The sequence below is a fragment of the Aquila chrysaetos genome, chromosome 6, assembly GCF_900496995.4.
Source record: "Aquila chrysaetos chrysaetos chromosome 6, bAquChr1.4, whole genome shotgun sequence".
Lineage (NCBI taxonomy): Eukaryota > Metazoa > Chordata > Aves > Accipitriformes > Accipitridae > Aquila > Aquila chrysaetos.
The window spans coordinates 7,084,690-7,103,229 of NC_044009.1; the positions used below are offsets into that span (position 1 = coordinate 7,084,690).

The 18,540-nt window shown below is 54.3% G+C and overlaps 1 protein-coding gene across 5 annotated transcripts in view; it reads left to right on the forward strand.

Annotated features, from left to right (window-relative positions):
• The window catches only part of LOC115342529 (kazrin), a 312,869-nt gene extending 299,037 nt beyond the window's left edge, over nucleotides 1–13,832 (forward strand). For all 5 annotated transcript variants that reach the window (XM_041124135.1, XM_030017746.2, XM_030017743.2 and 2 more), the window contains 7 exons: nucleotides 748–939; nucleotides 9,135–9,271; nucleotides 9,695–9,865; nucleotides 10,264–10,453; nucleotides 10,646–10,776; nucleotides 11,073–11,123; nucleotides 11,738–13,832. In XM_041124135.1, the coding sequence (XP_040980069.1) occupies nucleotides 748–939; nucleotides 9,135–9,271; nucleotides 9,695–9,865; nucleotides 10,264–10,453; nucleotides 10,646–10,776; nucleotides 11,073–11,123; nucleotides 11,738–11,905 (1,040 nt within the window). In that variant the 3' untranslated portion in view covers nucleotides 11,906–13,832. The remainder of the gene's footprint in view (nucleotides 1–747; nucleotides 940–9,134; nucleotides 9,272–9,694; nucleotides 9,866–10,263; nucleotides 10,454–10,645; nucleotides 10,777–11,072; nucleotides 11,124–11,737) is intronic.
• The last annotated feature ends 4,708 nt before the right edge of the window (nucleotides 13,833–18,540 follow it).

The following is an 18,540-nucleotide window of genomic DNA, read 5'->3' on the forward strand; positions in this document are numbered from 1 at the left end:
GGCCGAGAAGTGTTTTGCAAGAAGAGGATAGCAAGGGGAGACGAGGGCGATGGGTGCAATGTGGAAATAGCAGAAAAGCACTTCATTACACTAAGCAGTGGGCGCAGCCATAGGAAATGAGGTTGCCAGAGCTTCCACCGGTGCGGAGGGGACCCAGGCTGGGGTGTGCTGGGGCGATCCTGTGACCTAGCCGCTTTGAGGGGTGTAGCGGTCGCTGGGTGTAAATCTGAAAAATTCAAGATTCAGGTTTGCAGGTGTCATCTTCCCCTTTCCAGTCTCAGAGAATTTTGTTGAATTTTGTTGAATTTTGTTGAGTATGCCCGTATGAACGGCTGGAGGCAGAGCTGAAGCGTCTCATATGGGGTATGGTGGAGCTCAGCAGCCTCTGTTGGACACTGGCCTTATGAGCACCCCGTTGGCGAGTGGTTCGGGTGGGGACGTGATTCTTGGTTTATTATTATCATTATTTATTATTATTTATTTTTAATTTCTTAATGCAAAAACCAGAAACTAACACCCAGTGGAGGGCCCTCCCCAGCATGTTCCTCCCTCCTCCTCCTCCTCCTCCTCCTCCTCCATTCCCGGGGTGCCGCAAGCACCGCTGCGGGTTTTGGGCTGTGCAAAGCGGGTTTGCACGCGGGGTGGGGTGGGCACCCCAGCAGCATTTGCCCCGGGGTTTGAGTTTGCAGCGGGGCCGTGCCGGGAGCTGTCGGTCACTTCCTCGCATTGTGTCTCCTCTTCCTCCAGCGCTGCTGCGGGAGGAGGTGGCCCAGCTGCAGGAGGAGGTTCACCTGCTCCGGCAAATGAAGGAAATGCTGACAAAAGACTTGGAGGAGACGCACGGCAGCAAGTCGCCGGAGGTGCTCTCGGCCACCGAGCTGAAGGTGCAGCTGGCGCAGAAGGAGCAGGAGCTGGCGCGCGCCAAGGAGGCTCTGCAGGGTAAGGGCTGCGCGTCCCTCTTCTCGGGCATCTCTCCCTGGGACCCTAAAGTTGCAAGAAGTTCATTAACAAGGAAAGGAAAAGCCATCCTTTCCATTTGGACTCTGAATCGCAGGGCAGTGCTCCCCGGGACCCACCGTCCTGCTGTCCTGCCCCGGCGAGGTGTGATGCGGAGCCGGGATGGACCAGGGTGCAGTGATGGGCTGGGAAATGGGATGGGGAGGGGGGTGTTTGCAGCGTTGCAGAGTAATTCCTCCACGGCTAGCTGTAGAGTAGAGCCAAGAGAGCAGCTGAAATGCAGCTGGAGACGTTTGCGAGGTGGGGGCGGGTTGGATTTGAGCCCCTCGGACTTTTTTAGGAGGGAAGCAGCGAGTTTCCTGGTGAGTGCAATTTTCCTTATCCTGCATGGAGTTCTCGAGCGCTGTGGAAAGCAGAGGCTGGGTCTCCAGGTGACGTGCAGGGTCTCCTCCTTTCTTCATGCATTGATTTGGGTGTTTTCCCGCAGTGGTCAGGGCCGTGCTCTCCCTCCCTGAGAGAAGGAAGACGCAACATTGCAGCTTTTTCTCCCCAAAACCAAGCTGACAATAAGTCCGGGCGGGACAGTTTGTTAGCCGGAGTCGGGGGGATGATCCTGAGCAGGGGAAAGCTCTCATGCGTCAAACCCTGGCAGCGCTGCGGTTCTAAATATCATCTCAAATCCCCAACATGCCGAGTATAACTTCCACTTGTCAGCTTGTGTTTGCGGATTATGAAGAGAGGCTGTCAAAAGTTTTCAAGCTCAGAGGTTGAGCGGCACGTGAGGAGCTGTGGGGTGGGAGAGCCCCAGCCCGCTGCATTTCCCCTGGTCTGGGATGCTGAGATGCACGGGGCGGGCAGGGAATTGGGCTGAGTCTGGATTTGGCAGTGGGGAGGTTGGGGAAAATTTTATTTTATTACTCTCTGATTTGCAAAAGCATCCCTATAAATTAGTAACAGCCAAAATATCTTCAAAATTTTGGGCCCCCCCACTCCCCTGCCACTGGTGCAGCCTCCGGCAGCAGGAAATGCTCTGGGTTTATAAAACCGTAATTGGAGAAGAAAAACCTTAAGTAGAGAGAGAATATTTGCTCTGTGCGGACAGGGAGGAGGAAGTGCTGATAAATGCAAAATACAGAAAAGCAGAACTATTTTAAGACTATTTGCAAAAAAAAAAAAAAAAAAAGAAAAGTCATCTTAGAGGCTGCAGTGAGGTCATATGCACTTCTGTGGAGGATAGTACAGAGGAAAAGTGAGTTTGGCTTGAGAATCGTGAGTATTTAAGGAATATAATGTTGGGTTTTTATTGGGCTTTTATTGGCCGCCATATGAGCTGCTGGGATTGGTTTTCCAGGACTTCTCTGCAGGTGTGATGGCTAGGAAGAGGGAATCTCAGCTTGCGCTTGGAAAGGCCCGTAACAAGAAGCCTTTTTAAATCAATGCTCCTTTCCTCCCTCTGCAATATTGGAAAGCTTTTGCGTAATTTGGAAAAGCTCACTGTGCTGGATCTGGCCCCGCGAGCTGGGCTGGAGGTGCTGGACAGCAGAGCAGGCTTAGCACGGTGGCGGGAACGGAGATGGGTAATGTGGAAACAGGATCAGCAGCTGGGGGGGGGTGGGAATCCTTTTTCTTTTCCATGAAAAATTGTCCATAGAGAAACCTTAGCCAAAAGGGGAGGAAAAATGGGAGTAACGGTGCCTAGTGAATGGTTCTGCCAAGGAGAAATGTATCTGCTGATAGAGGTATTTGGGGAAGTAATGGCTCTAGCGTAAGGAGCTGCAGGATAAGGCAGTGCAAGGAGCTTAGGGAAACCCGGCTGTGCTGTCCCATAGCTCAGGGGTTTGTGTCGGCCGTGTCCTGCAGCCAAAGAGCATCTCCCAAGAGCACCTCCCTCCTCGCAGCATGCATCACCGCAAAACCCCGCGGTCTTTGCTGAAGCGTGCCCCGTGCCCGGCAGCATCGGCTGCAGCATCCCTGCGCCTGCAGCGATGCGCGACCCACGTTGGGTCGTGTGTAATGTCATTAGCAGATAAATTATATGGAAATCTGTCGTCGTTGTTGGCTCTGAGCCTGGAAGTACGACGCAGCCGGTTCAGATAGATGCTGGCTCGCCGGGACCTTGACACAGAGGGAAGCGGAGAGGGTTTGCTGGCGGGGTTTGCTTTTGGGGGCTCCAGCAGTTTTAAGAGCCTTCGTTTTGCACGGCTGCACAGGGTTTGGTTTGCGATGGTCTGGATGGAGGAGGGTGGGTTCATCGTTGCTCCTTGGCAATGCGTTTCCAGCCCTTTCTGACAGCATTTAGCACAGGGTAGCGCCAGCAATAAGCCTGTGCAGTGTCTTCCCCGTGCAGTGCTAACAAGTCCTTGCTGCGGAGGGAGGGAGTGGGGATCTGGAGCAGCACAGGATGCTCTGTGGGAGTAACCCGAGAGGTTTCTGTATCCCTGGCAGCATGTGCTTTATGCGTCTTTATTGCTCCTTTTTCTGGGCTAGTTCCATCTTTTGCACTTTTTTTTTAATCAATTAACTTCCAAATAAAAATCCTGCAGCGCTACATCCTATCATCCTCTCATCCTTTGCTGGGTCTGGGACTCGGTGTCGTGCTTACAGTTTTAACAGAGTTATTTTTTGCCCCGGCCCCGGCTTGGAAGGGATGGATGTGGTCTGGATTCCTGAAGTGGAAATCTCCGATGGGAAAAGTTGCAGACAGCTTTATTACTGCTGGGTCCTGCTGCGGGAAGGGACCGTGCCCGAGCGCCTGGAGGACTCGAGGAGCCTCTTGGCCGGGTGACATCTCTGAGCGTGTGGGCTAATGGCAGAAACCCCGTTTCTGGGAAGGATTATCCAATATGCTGGAGCTCGCCTGCGGGATTATCACGCGGAGAGCAAACCTGGTTTCTGTTTCCTTTTCGAGTGCCAAGGTGGAGACCTCGGGCTCGCTTTCCCCGCTGCTCGGGAAGGCGTGAACTGACTTCACGTCTGCTCTGCAAATGGGTTGTAGCCCGGTCTCCTCCCTCCCAAACCCACAACTCGGAGCTGTGACCCCCTCCGGAGACGGTGTTTGGGCTGGAACAAGCCTCCTGCAGAAACCCTCAGCACCTCCGGCTGGCCGCAGCAAGGGGGGGATAGCAAAGGAATGGGTGGATGGGTGTCCCAGCGGATGGGTGTCCCAGCCGTGGACCCAGCTGAGGAAGCCTCTCTCCACCAAAAGGACATGGGGCTCTGTACAGAAAACCTGTTCTTCTCCTTTGAAGACCCACCTTAAGTTTGCAGCAGAAGTCATTGACCACCTTGTTGACCCTTGGGGGTTTGGTTTGAAAAGCCCTTGGCCTCACAGCAGGGTATTTCCAGGTAAATTCCCCCAAGGCAAATGTCTCACCTAATCTTTTCCTGAAATTTGATGTTGCACTTGAATTTCCTGCCTGTGCCGAACCTCCGCACGCCCAGGAGCGAGCGCTGGCTCTGCCCAACACGGCGTAACATTGACGTCTTCAACAGCAAGATATTCTCTGCAGGCAGTGATGGCTGCGCCCGGGGAGTGCGCGCGCTGATTTAATTACAAAGCGAGGAGCGGCGCTGCAATTCCTGCACAGGGCTGGCCGATTTTATGGGTTAGTCATGGTGACAATATTGAATTTCATAGTTGGGATGGAGAAACAGGAGAAATTAAGTGAATGTTAATGGGACAGGATGGATTTACGCATTCCTCTGGCGCAGGGCATCACCGAGGCTTGAGCGGTGGCCCCTGAGGACGCCGTTCCCAGTGTTAGAAAATAAGCGTATGATTCAGTAAGTGATAAGTCAGCTCCAGTTCCATTCCTGGTATGAAAATCCACATTGCACAGGGTGAGAGAGGTACTCTGAAGCCGATGGGAGTCACGGGGAGCTGCCCTTCAGGAGGGTCAGAGGCAGGCTGCATGGGCTGCCAGTGCCCTGACTTGGGTTTGGGCTCTGCTGCTTCATCCCAGGAGTGAGAAGCCAGGCAGAGACGCTGTTCTTACGGTCCGAACTTAGTCGTTTTTCATCTAATACCACATTACCAAGGTAACTAATTACTAATAGTAAAGTAATAAACTAATTACGTCCTCCAAGCAAACCTGGGCTAGATGGTGTGACCACCACCCCATCATTTTCCCTTAATTTGCTATTATTAATTTTGAAGTGGGGGGGAATGGTGTTTATAGCAGCCCCCATCTTAGAGAGGGAGATGCCTGGTTTTAGCATGCAGTAGCTGATTCCGATGCAGAAGTTGTTAGGTGTTGAAGCTGGACAGGGGCAGTGGGGTGGTGGCACCTTTGGTGTTGGCATCACGGCAGCTAGAGCCGTGCTGCTGCCCTGGGCAAGGTTGGTGTATCAGAGCAATTAGATTTCGGCTTATAGGTAAAGTTGGAAACAGAAGGCGCTGGGAGGGTGCGGGGGGGTATTTTTAATTGTTTTGGCTGCGGGAGGACCCCAACACGGAACAGGTCCCGTTACTGCTCTGCATCCATCATCCTCCCGAAGGAGCGATGCTCGGGGGACGGATCGTGTGGCAGGAGGCGGAAGCTCAGGTAACGGGAGCGCGGGTTGACCTCGCGCAGGATTAATGGTGCGGGGGGGGGATGCGGGGGGCGGCGGCGAGAGCTGGGGGGGTTTCACAGCACCATTCCCGACCCGTCTCTCCCATCGCTTGCTGCCGGGGCTGGTGCCAAGCTGCTGAGTCGGGGGGGGGCTGCTGGGTCCCCCCCTCTACTTCTGCCATGTGCTTTGGGTGGGAGGGGGAAATAAATAATGCAAATAAGCTGCATGAGAGAAACACTTCCCGCTCACGGGATGGGTTTAGGATTTCTTGCTTCTCTTGTTGTCTTGGGTTTATGAACAGGTCAGAGGTTTTGCCAGAGCCTGCCGTGCAGACGGGCTGTGGGAGAGTTTCTTTAGATATTCCTGGGGGGGTTGGGATACAGAAACCTGGCCCTGGGTCATCAGATTAAAGAAAAGCCGTTTCACTTCCTTGGATGGCCCCGATGGCCAGTGAAAACCTGCTTTATTCCTCCTTGGCTGCCCCTGCCGTTGTGCCGTGGATTGCAATGGCTCGTTTTCCCTGGCCAAGTAATTAGCAGGGCTTGTTTGCTAAGAACGTATTAAGCTGCTGCACCAAGCGGTGCTCAGTCCAGGAGCCGCTGGCAGCCCTAACGGCTCACTTCTGCCTAACTTTTTTATTTTTCTCCTGCCTCTTTCAATTAATTTCCTATTAATTGGGTTTGGAGTGAAGTTCTCAAATGACTGATAAATCTTCTTTAAGCTTAGGAGCTAATCGGTTTTGGAGGAGGGAGAGCAGTGGTAATAGAGGGGAAAAAAAGTACAGTAATTTTAGCAAATCTCTCGGATACGAACTGAAACAAATGGTAAATTGTCCTGTTGGGTTAATAGGAAAAAATGTGCTCTTGCAATACCCGGAGTCCATCACCGTCTTGCATTACTGGTTGGTGTGAATTATTATATTCAACCTTGGGAGATGGTACGTACTCTTCTCCTGTACTTCTAAGCAATTTTTTTTTTTTTTTCCCGGCAAGCAACAAAGTGTTTTCCATAAGTCTTGAAGGACCCTGAACGCTGCCGCTAATTAAAGCAGGTTGTATGCTATAGGGGACCCAATATTTAATTAAATTCTTTAGGAGTTTTTTGTCACCTCCAGCATCAGAGAGTGCAAATGTGACTTAAACTTTTATAAGAGCCTCTTGGTATCCTCGAGGCAATTTAAAAAAATAAATATATATATGTATGTGTGTGTGTGTGTCACAAAGTGTTCAAGGGCTTGAAAATAGAGGGGTTTTCAGCAGTGTGTTATCCTACAGGGATGGGCTGAGACTGACCCTGCCCGGGAAGGGTTACGAGGAGCAGAAATTCCTCCTCGGCAGCCCAAAGCACTTAACGTGTCCTTGAGTTGCAGCCAGTGTGGTTGGTAACTCTGGGTACCTGCTTCTGTGGGGTCTGGATCTCACCCCAGTATGGCTCAGTCAACTTATCATTAATTTTTCTTTTCCAGCAAGCTTTTAGTTCATGTGAAATAACTGGGCAGGGGCAAGGATGTTGTTAAATACACACAGGCGGCAAGAAAGTGCTTTTTTAAAAACTTAGATGTGGTCTGGTTGTGATTATTTTTAGAGGGTTTCTGTAGTAATTTCCCAAGCTGGAAAAAAAGTAAGGAAAGTCCCAGTGTTGGAAGGGGCTGAGTTGTCCCAGCAGGAGTCACGGTCATTGAAGTGGGCAAGGAAGAATCCCAGGCGCTCCCTATCATGGGACAGAGCGAATCGTTGCAGCATTTCTTAGCTGGTTTGTTGTTTTTCTGGGTTTTGATTTACCTCCGACGCTTAATGGCAGAGTAGTTGGTCCGAAGAGTTTAATCTCCTGGTGTTTAACAGATAAAAATCTCTGTTGTCCCAAACATCTCCCTCCTCTTCCACTATCTGGTCTGATTTCCCCCCACACACACCTTTTTCTCTGCTAACCTGCAAGCTCTCTCCCCTCTTTACTGGCTCTACCCCAAGCACTTGTTTTATTATGCATCTTCCCAGCACACACTTAACAGTAATACCTGTACTCAGAAATAAATTCCTACCTGAGTAAATCTCAAGCCGGCAGTTGTAACGAGCTTGGATGGGATGCGGGAGGTAGCTGAAACGTGTTATATAGAGCTGGCTGAGCAGGGTGCTGCTGCTCTTATTTAGGGGCTATTGCAGCGCATTATGGGGGCACGTTATATACAGTGCTGGGAGAGACCCCATTATTAGATTATTCTGCCTGACGCCTGCAGTGCATATCTAATAACAGTGCTGTCCCTGCTTATATGCAGGTGGAAATGCTTTTATTATTTAAGAGAAAGCAGCTGGGGGCAAGGACCCCAGCTGTAGGAAGGTGGGAGCAGAGCTCCCCAGCATGAGCTTTCCTGTGCTGGGAGAAGGCAGAGACATGAAGCCAAGGGTACCAAAGGTGCTAATTGCACTATTATTTCCTTTTAAGAGCGCCACAGTGATGATTTTTTTGTATTTCTCAGTCCAGTCTTTATCCCACGCGCGCCTCATCAGGAGGAGCTCAGAGGCACGTCGTGGTGCAGTTTAAGCCCCCAAAAGAAGTGACAGGTTGGACGTGTGAGTGGAGATGGGTCCCACTCGCGATGGTGCTGTCATCTTCTAGCGGCTTTTGTAATACAGACAGCTCTTGGTGGTTTTGGGGTTGGTTTTTCTGGTGGGTTTTGGGGAGTTCAGGATTTTTTTTTAATTTAGAGGGATGACTTGCAGGGCTCCTCTCCTTGCAACACAGTGAGCGCAGGGAGCGTTGGAGGGACAGAGGGTGTTTTGTACCATCCCACTCCCTCAAGAGCAGCACTTCTTCAGGGTGGAGAAGCATGCAAAGTCTTTCCTATAATGAAAAGCAATATTTGTATTCCGATTCCTAAATTGGGTATTATTTTGGTGGGTGGAGTGTATCTGGAGCAGGGAGCCACAGGGCATTTCTGCAGCACTGCCAAGGACCGGGTTCAAGGCTGAGCAAAGCACTTAATGTGCAGAAATTACTCAAGTCCCTTGTTCTATGTGGTATTTCTGTAATTCTCCCTGGTTTTACCAGACTTCCAGCAAAAGCTGTCCTTGTGTCGGTGGTCAGCGACCATCTCTCTCGCTGGCGTGTGGGTCTTGGTTTCATCTCGGGACCGACGAAATGCTCCCATCGCATCCAGTGGTGTCCCCGCTCCCCCAGCCTCCCGCTCTGTCCCCTCGCAGCATCGTTGAGCTGGAAGGGGACATACGGGGAGCCGTGCACTGGGCTCGTGGGAGCGCTGCAGGAATCCGCCTCGCTGCTAAAAATAAACCGGTTGTGGTTTATTTATCCTGGAAGGGGAGCAGCAGGTTTTCCTGTGCTGGGCCCTGAGGCTGCGGCAGCGGTTTTGCTCCCGAATCTCCTTTTTCAGGGGCCAAGCTGCCTCTTGGAGGGTGGGTGATGATTAGGAGCCACAGCAGCAATGTGATGGGCGTTTTGGGGGGCTGCTGGGTGCATGCAGGGGGTGCAGCAATAGGGGTGAATTAGGTGTCTGCTCCCAGCCCAGCCCTTGGGGTCATAATTTTGGTACTTTTTCCTCGAAAAATAAAAGAGATGGAGGCAAGGGGGCTGCCGTGCCCCCCACGCTCGAGCCATTGTCTCTCCTGCAGCCATGAAAGCCGACCGCAAACGCTTGAAGGCAGAGAAGACGGACCTGGTGAGCCAGATGCAGCAGCTGTACGCCACGCTGGAGAGCCGCGAGGAGCAGCTCCGCGACTTCATCAGGAACTACGAGCAGCACAGGAAAGTGAGTTGCGGGAGCCCAGCACCGTGGTCTCGTGGCACAGGGGGGGGCTGGCGGCAGCGTGACCGCGAAACCCGGTTTGCCATCGGGCAAAAACCCACCAAAGCTCCAGCCCCGGCCTCTTGTGAGCAGGCAGACTCGCAGCAGGCTAAGGATAAATAGAACCGGAGAAAATTGGGCCACCGAGCCAGACCTGGGAAATTCGATGTAATTTTAGCCAGGTGCACGGCAGGCATCCCTTTTCAGGGGACTGGCCACATCCCGCAGCTCCCCGCTCCTGCCTGCTGCCATCCCTGCTGGCACAGGGCTCTTTTGCGGTACCTTTGGGTGTCACCAGTTGGGTGGCCCCGAGGGGGTCGTGGGAGAGGGGTTTGTAGTAGCGCATGGGTTTCCCCTTCCTGATGGGCACCTCGCATTCCCCGCCAGGAGAGCGAGGATGCAGTGAAAGCCCTGGCAAAAGAGAAGGACCTTCTGGAGCGGGAGAAGTGGGAGCTGCGGCGGCAAGCCAAGGAGGCGACGGACCACGCCAGCGCCCTCCGCTCCCAGCTCGACCTGAAAGACAACCGCATGAAGGAGCTGGAGGCCGAGCTGGCCATGGTGAGCTCGATAACGCAGTGGGCACGACTCGAGGGTCAGCCCTGCGCTGCTGCTGCCGGCGCTCGGCTCGGCAGCTCGAGTGCTCGAAACACCCCAGTGAGTTTTGCTGAAGTGAAATATTTATTGCAATATTGCATTTAAGTGTTTGCTGCCGTGGCGGCATGCGTGCGTTTGCTGCTGTTGTCGCATTATTGCGCTACTGGCAGAAAAAAAAAAAAATCCATAGCTAAAAAGGAGCTGGATTATCCTCGGTGCAGGGAGCGTTTACTTGCAAAGAGGAGGGTGGGTTTGCTGCAGTGCGTTGCTGCTGGTTCTGCTGCTCCGGGAGATGTTCATATGGTTTTTCCCACCCGCCCCACCACCACCACCACCACCACCACCTCGGTGTCCTTCCCCAGGCCAAGCAGTCCCTCGCCACCCTGACCAAGGACGTCCCCAAGCGTCACTCCTTGGCCATGCCGGGCGAGACGGTGCTGAACGGCAACCAGGAGTGGGTGATGCAGGCCGACCTCCCGCTGACGGCCGCCATCCGGCAGAGCCAGCAGACCCTCTACCACTCGCACCCCCAGCACTCGGCGGACCGGCAAGGTGAGCCCCCCTGCGCGGGTCGGGGTGCGGGGCCAAACCCATTTTGGGGAGCTGCCTTATTCCCCCAGAGAGATGAAAAAACAGGCCAAACACCCCCAAAATAGGTTTTTTGGAAGCGTATCGGAGGCTTTGCGTGGGGTCAGATTTGCTGGTGTGATGTTAACTCCCCGATTGTCCCCCCTTGCCTTCCAGCGGTCAGAGTGAGTCCCTGTCATTCCCGGCAGCCGTCCATCATCTCCGACGCTTCCGCGGCCGAGGGCGACCGGTCGTCCACGCCGAGCGACATCAACTCGCCCCGGCATCGAACGCACTCGCTCTGCAACGTAAGGCACTACGTGATGGGGGGGGTGCTACGTGGGGGCTTGCTTCCCTGCTGTGTGGGTCTTGCTGGGGAGACGGGCTCTGGGGATGCTGCGGGTCCTCTGCTTCCCAAAATGATGTTGGTTTTGGGGTGGGCTACGGGTCGGAGGTTTGCTGACCTAGAGAGTTGCTTTCCTGGGGGTTTATCCCAGCCCCGCGGCAATTCGGCTGCCGGAACAAGCCGTTTTTTGTTGCGGAGGTGGGGGCTCCCTGGCTGTGTTGGGGTTGATTCAATGGGATCTGTCTCCTTCTGCCGCAGGGGGACAGTCCTGGACCGGTACAGAAGAACTTGCACAACCCAATTGTACAGGTAGGGCACAAAGCCCTCTTTAAATCTCGCTCGTGAGACCCAGTCCCCTGCTAGCCAGTACTCTGGGGGGGGGGTGCTCAGAGGCGCAGATTTGGGTTTTTAAGAAAAAGAACGGAATGCGTCCTGAATTTTAAGTCTGGCACGTGTCAGATTTCTGTGATTTGCCCCAAAATCCAGGTACTGCCGTAGGCCGTTGCTGTGCTCAGGGCCCATCACGGTCTCGATTTCTGTAAGGCACAGCCTAGATCAGGTTATTCTTCTGTATTTGACCCTAAAACATGGGGGTATTTTTGCAAGCCGTGGACAGACCCTTGCCTCTGACCATAGGTTCCTGGAGCTGAACTCCTGAACCAGTTGAATTAAGAAGCCAAAATCGCAGAAATATGGGGAGGGGGCCCAATTTCACTGCCAATTCCACCACACATTTCAGGAATTTTTTTTTTTTTTTTTTTTGGTCCAGGGCCTTAACACTGCTTTTGACCTGGACCCGAATATTTTCAGGGACCTGGACCCTGTGGTCCGTCATCCCTGATGCAAGGCGTTTTGGGGGGCGGGGAGGGGGGGTGTGCAAATTAAAAGCTCAGTGGCCAAACCCCTGTCCTCTCTCCCCACAGTCTCTAGAGGACCTGGAAGACCAAAAACGGAAAAAGAAGAAAGAGAAGATGGGCTTCGGCTCCATCTCCAGGGTGTTCGCCCGGGGGAAGCAGCGCAAGTCCCTCGACCCTGGCCTCTTCGACGGTACGGCCCCCGACTACTACATCGAGGAGGATGCGGACTGGTGACCCCCCCGTGCTGGGTGAGCGCCGGGAACCTCTCCCCGGCCTCGCCGTCGCCAATGTACATACCCCCAGCCCAACCCCGCCTGTGGACGTGTTACCTGTTGTCTTGGGAGCGATGCAGCTGTGTCGTAACTTCAGTTTTTTCCCTTTTTTTGTGTTGGTTTTTTTTTTTTCCATACAGGTGACTCCTTTGTTGTCGGTTCAGTTTGTCGGTTTGGGTTGTTTTTTTTTTTTGTTGGTTGTTTTTTTTTTTTTGGTTGTTTTTTCCTTCTTCTTTTGACAAAACTTGAAACTTGAAGGACTGCTGTGTCTCTGTAAATACCAGAAATATTGTGCACTTTGTGCTTGTGACGTCTCTTGTCCGAAACCCGCTGTTTTCTGGAGCCCAGCCCGCGGGATGTCCTCGCTCGGGGACAAAGGACCTGCCCAGCTGAGGGACCTTAGAGAGAAAACACACACACACACACACACACACAGAGGAAAAAAAAAATTCTCATTTGCTGTGACGTCTTCCTGGCCGAACCCCGCGGAGGCGACACAGGCTGGTTGTAATGCCTGCCAGTCTGGAAATAAGTGTTTTAACGTTCCTTTTTAGTTGTTTTAATTTATTTGCACAAACCCAGAGGAGCTATTCTAACTAAATTATTGCAGAAGTTTGGGGATTTTTATATTTTTCCACGTCGGTTGGGATGGGGTGGGGAGGAAGAAGGGTGTGTTTGTACTGTACTGTCCTGGGAAGCTGCTGCCGGTGTCGGGGGGGGCCGGAGCTGTGGACCCCCACCCTGGGCTCCCTTGGCCCCACGGCTGCAGATGCCCCAGGAGCACTTAACGCCTTGGAAAACGCAAACCTACCGGGAAATCGGACGGGGCGGAGTGGTGGGGGGGAAGCTGGTGGGAGCTTTGCCCGCCGTTTTTCCCTACATTTGGGGGGCTCGCCCTTTGCTTCGAGTAAAGTTTGGGGAGATCTGGCATGAGCTGGGAGGAGGGGAAAGGCGATATCCCGAGATATCCCCATATCCCGAGACGTCGCCCGGCCGGGGCTGGCCACCCCGCTCCCATTCGGGGTGTTCTCGCTGTCAAGGGCCGGGGAAATCGGTACGAGTCCCCACTGGGGGAGGTTTTTCCGGCGCCGGGGTGATTTTTAAGCGCAGGTGCAGCTTGTGCTTCCAAATCCCCTGGAAATGCCCCAAAACCACCCCCCCCCCGGCGCGGCGACCGCTCCCCTTCTCCACTAACACGCGCCGCGCTCTGCTTATGCCAAGATAAGTACCTTATGCTTTAATGCTTACGATATAATTTTAAGCTCTTAAAAAAAATGTATTAAGATTTATTTAATGATGCTATCATAGTGTATTATTTTTCTTAATTCCGATACGCACGCCCTGATTGAAAAAGGGGTATTTTGTCTTAAATCACCGAACTAAACCGCCGATGCCCTCGCGCTGTGTAATTCCTGCTAATGGGATGATGCAGAGAGGCCATGGGGGGGGGCGAGCAGAGGGTCCGGCCCCCCCGGGCTCTGCTGAGGGGAGGGCCTGGGGTGGCAGGGCAGGGTTTGCCCCGTGGCATCTTTCTCTGCAGAGAAGCATTTTTATACGTTTTGTTGGTTTGGGGGGGAGGGAGGGGGTGGGTTGTTTTTTTTTGTCCTCCTTGCGTTTTTATAATTTAAACTATAAACCGCCGGAACAGATGAGCAATCTCCTTGTTATCGAGTAGTTTCCTTTGCATTTCAGCTTTTTTTGTAAATTAGGAAATAATTCTAAAAATTACTAAGAGGATGATTTATTTAAAAGAGAACTTCGATAAATAGCATATGAATTATGGGTAACATTAGATTTAACTTTTCCCCACGTGAGTGGGGGAGAATCCTTGAAGGCATGGATGCAAATATAAAATTATAAAAGATCTAAATAAAGCTTATTTTAAAGTACGGATGAACTCCACGTCATTTAATTGCTTGTCAGACGGAGATCCTGGGCTGACGCCGGCGGCGGCACGCGGGCATCTCCGTCGTGGCACCGGGCCCAAGCCACGAGGGTGTTGGGCAGGGTGGATGTCCCCCCTGCCCTGGCTGCCGTGTGAATCGGGGGGGTCCCTGGGGCGATGGGGGGTGCAGGCGGGATGCAGGAGGCGGCTGCATCCCTGGACCAGCTCTTTCCCAGGACCGGCTGCCGGCCGAGCGCTCGCACCTGGATGCGGCGATGCTGGCGAGAGGCTGGGGCTGTCGGTGCATCCGTATAAAACGGGGATTTAAGGATTTAAGGTAAGTAAAGATTTGGGAATGTGGTGGAACAGCCAGGAGATGTCCCCGTCGGATACGGAAGGTGTAGCGCTAAGGGCCAAGAAAAGCGGGTGGGACAGAGAAAAGAGGTTTTGTGCTCGTAACGCTCGTTAGTGGATAAATTATCGCCACTAATTTACGCATGGATAAATTATTAATTTGCAGATGGCGTTGGTCACTTTGTAGGGTCGTGCCAGCGCTTCCAGCGGGGCCTGTCGCTGTTTTGGGGTTGATGGCTGTGTTTGCAGGCTGGAGTGAAGCGGAGGACGGCCGTGTCGGAGGCGAGGGCTGCGGGTGCAGCGGAGCTGGGTGGCTGGTGCTGCGGTTGATGGTGGTGGTGTGCCCGGGGAGGCCGTACGGGGGGTCAGGGTGTCCTGCAGGACGGGAAAGCGTCCCCCGGACCTGCGCTCCGCAGTCGGAGCCACTGGAGGTACTCTAGCTACAATCGACCGGGGGCGGGAGGTAAGACCATTTTGGATAAGACCTGCAATGATTTTGTGTTTTTTAAAACCGTAATGAGGGTATAGATGAAGAGATGTACCCTTTTTTTTTTTTTTTTTTTTTTTTTTTTTTTTTTTTTTTTTTTTTTTTTTTTTTTTTTTTTTTTTTTTTTAACAGAAACATCCTTCTGGGTTTGAGAGCAGCTGCAGAGCAGGTAAGAGCCACCATAGTCTGAAATGGGGAGAATGAGGAAAAAAAAGAGAAAAAAGAGGAAAAAAATAACCAGAAGCCAGCTGGCTATCCAGCTCTGTCACCTGAAGCTATAATACGGTATTAATGGGAATTAAACATTGCATTAAATTGTGACTGTTGAGAGCGGCAGAGGTGAGCCGGGCGCAGACCGTGGCAGGGTTTGCCGCACTTGGAGCGGTTCCCTGCAAATATTTGGTTTTGTCCTTCGCTCGCAGTGTGCAAGGGACGGGGTGCGGGTGCTTGCCCACCCCACCCATCGTTTTAAAAGCTCCGGGTGCCCATCGGCAGCTGGGAACGTGGCAGAGCTGTGGGTGCAACACGGGGTCCCGGTGTCATTTCTGCTGTCGTCCAGTTGTAGCAGCCGCCTGTCCCTGCGCCGTGGGGACCGTGCCGGGTGTCCTGGGCCGTCGCCTGGCCCTGGAGAGGGGGAAAACGGGCGTCATTGTCTGCACCAGAGCCGGCTGCGGCCGAGGCGAGCAGAGGGAGCTTGTTCCCTGCACTCCGTGGGGGATGTCCTGGGCCGAGGGATGTCTCCTTGGTGGCTTCATCCCCCCCCTCAGCCTGCGTTTCCTTGGCCGTGGGGGGCAGGCACGCCAGGGCTGCGGGAGCCTGTCCCTGCTGCACGGCTGCTGCACGGCTGCTGCACGGCTGCTGCGTCCCCCTTGCACGTCGGCTTCGTCCCCGCTGCGGCACGCTGCGATGCTGCCATCGTGTGAGCGGTCCCCGAGCCGCATCCATCCAGGCCTCCGGCCAGGAGCGCTGCAGCCGCCACGGGGAATGCGGCAGCCGCCTCGGTGACCCTCGTGACCGCAGGGAATCCCCGCGCCCACGCCGCGTCCCTGCTGCCGCACGGCCCAAGGTTTGCGTGGCAGGTTGACTTCGGATGCCCAAAGTCAACGAACCACCCCCCCGCAGCGCTCCTGGCTGAAAATAAGACTCGTCCGTGCCTCAGAGATGGAGAAAGCAGCCCGACAAATGCAACGCGAGGTAGTTTTTAGGCCTGGCCCGAGGCGCGTTTTATTTTGGGTCCGACTCGCCGCGTCGGTGCACTTTGCACCGACAACGTTGTTGTGCAGATGGAGTCGCAAGCGCGTTTCTGCGGCGAGGACTTTAGACCGAGAAAGGAAAATATCGCGGCTCCGTGGCGGGGCACGAGGTGTTGTGCCGGGACGGCGGGGGGGCACGCAGGGACTGCTGCACGCCTTTACCGGCACGTAAGCAAACGGTGCTCGTCCCGGCTTTGGTTTCGGGCGACGTTACAACCAAAGCCGTGTTTACCCGTCGCGCTGCAGCCGTGCACTAATAACCTGTAGATGGGGAGCGGGTCTCGGAGGTTGCAGCAGGGAAGCAGGGCTGAGTCCTGGGGAGGTTTCTGGCTCCGGCGCTGACTCACCCCATCGCTTTAGGCACGTGATCTCACCCCCCTGGACTGTTTTTTTTGCATTAAAGAGCTAAACCTTTATACACTAAATAGCTGAATAAATCATCGGGATGGGTGGTGGTTTTTGAGACGTGGTCGGTCGCAGACTGTGGGTGTTGGGGGCCATGAATGGTGGCATCTCCCCCAGTGCTGGTGTCAAGGGCCGCCACAGAGGCTGCTGGTTTATTGCTCGGGATCGCTGAAAATTTGGAAACGTGCCTGTTCTTTATGCACCCATTTTCAGCGTTTCCCTTGAAGGTGTCTTTCACTTTTGCTGCGTTGTGTGTACGAAGCCAATGTTGGAAACGCCTTTCTGAGTCCTCGCCTGCGAAGCCCGGGGGATGTGGCAGTGCCCGAAAGCATTCCTCGCTGCTGGCATCCCGTGGGGCCTCTGGGACATCCCGCTCTGCTGAGCGAGTGTTGTCCCTGCAACTGTCCCCCACTTCAGCCCCGGTCCTCAGCTTCCCGCTGCCCCAACCTGATGCAGCCACAAGCACTGGCAGTGGCACAGAGTTGCTCCACTCCATCTGACTGGGATACTGGAGCTGCTATCGGGCCCCGTATCCAGGTAATAAGACTTCCTTGGAGTTTTATCACGGCTGGTGAGTGATTTCCCAGCATTTTCCCATTCTCGGCACAAGCCATCGCTCGCCATCTGTTCCTAATTCTGCAAAGCTATGTTCAACCTCTGCTCAGCTCTTTTAAATATCTAGCTATGCAACACCACCATAGCTCTCCTCTTCCAGCCCTGTTATCCTCAATCCCTGGATCTCATATTCCCAAGCCCTCCCTTGTCCTGATCAAGCCACTCGCTTCCCGATGGTGCAACCCAGGACACAGAAGCCCCAAGGAAAATGAAGAATTTTCTCAACCCTCTCTGTCACGTTACACCGGCAGCGACGGGGGGGTTCTCCTGCCCAGCCAAGCTGCGCTTCGGCAAGGCACGGCTAAGCCAGAGCATCACCGGTGAGATGCAGCAGCCCCCAAACCGGCGCCGGGAGGAAGCTGCAGGTTACTTATTATTAATAACAGCAGCTTTACTTACGCTGTTTTCCAGGTTGCAGACGTGCGTGCTTGAAATGGCAGACGACGACGTGGCGCGGCGGTTAGACTGGTTGTACCGGAGCCGCCGTCCTCTACACCGCGTCCCGGCAGCCCCCGGGGACACCCGCTGCCCGCACCGCCTCGGAACCGCGGTCCCGGTGTGAAGGGCAGCGCGGGCTCCTCGCCTCGCCGGGGAGATGCCGGCAGGTCGCATCCTGCCACCGAGGATCGTGCCAAACAGGAGCGTGCGGAAAAGCCTCCCGGGCTGCTGCTTTTCCTTGGTTTTTCCACTTGCATGGCAGGTTCCCAGCTTGCAGCCTTGGCAGGGGGTCTCTAAATCGGGGTATAGATACCAAAGCACGAGGGAGAGAGATACCAGTTATAGACCAGTGCGTGTGGGCTGGGAACTGGGATCTGAGGGAGTCCATCCCGGAGCAGGTTGGGATGGACTTTCATCCCAGCAGCAAAGCCAGGCCTCCATGTTCTCGTGGGAAATGTTGGGAAAACTAGCCCGGGCTGGAGCGGGGGACCAGGAATTCGGCACCAGGCTCCGGCTGGGAGCGGGTGGCCGCGGCACGGCCGCCGAAGCCGGCTTGCCGGCGCAGATGGCTGCGGCATGGCTGCTCCCCCAGGCAGATGGTGTGCCTGGCAAATATTGCGCTCGTGTTTCCCCACGCGCCGGCAGCCGCGGCGAGCGAGGAGCCGGGCGCTTCGGTTGGCGGTGCTGGGGAAGGGGCTGGATGCGGCTCCCGAGGGCGGGTTTGCGTGCCGCACGTCGGGGGCTTTTGCTGCCGCTCTGGGCAATGGGGCAGCGGTTAATTAGCGCAGCCAGGGAAGGATCATTTAATTGGTGCTCAGGCTGCCCCAGGATCCCCTGTTTTGTTTTCCTGGGCTGGTTGCTGGTGTAGCTTTGCGGGCCGTGGGCCGAAATTCACCTTCCCCGCTGCCAGCTGCTGGCGATCTGCCTCTCCTGGAGGGGTGCAAGTTCCCGGGACAAGACTGTCCCCCAGCCCGGGGAGGGGGAAATCAAACCTCCCCCCTCCTGAAAGGCTGTGCTGTCAAGGGAAGGGGCAGCTCGGGGGCTGTAGGAGCAGGGAGACGGAGGGAGTAGAAATCTGAGCATCCTCCCCAGCCCCAGATGTGTTATACTTCTGGTGGTAATTGACTGTAAAAAATAATTCTCTGTTTTCATAGATATGC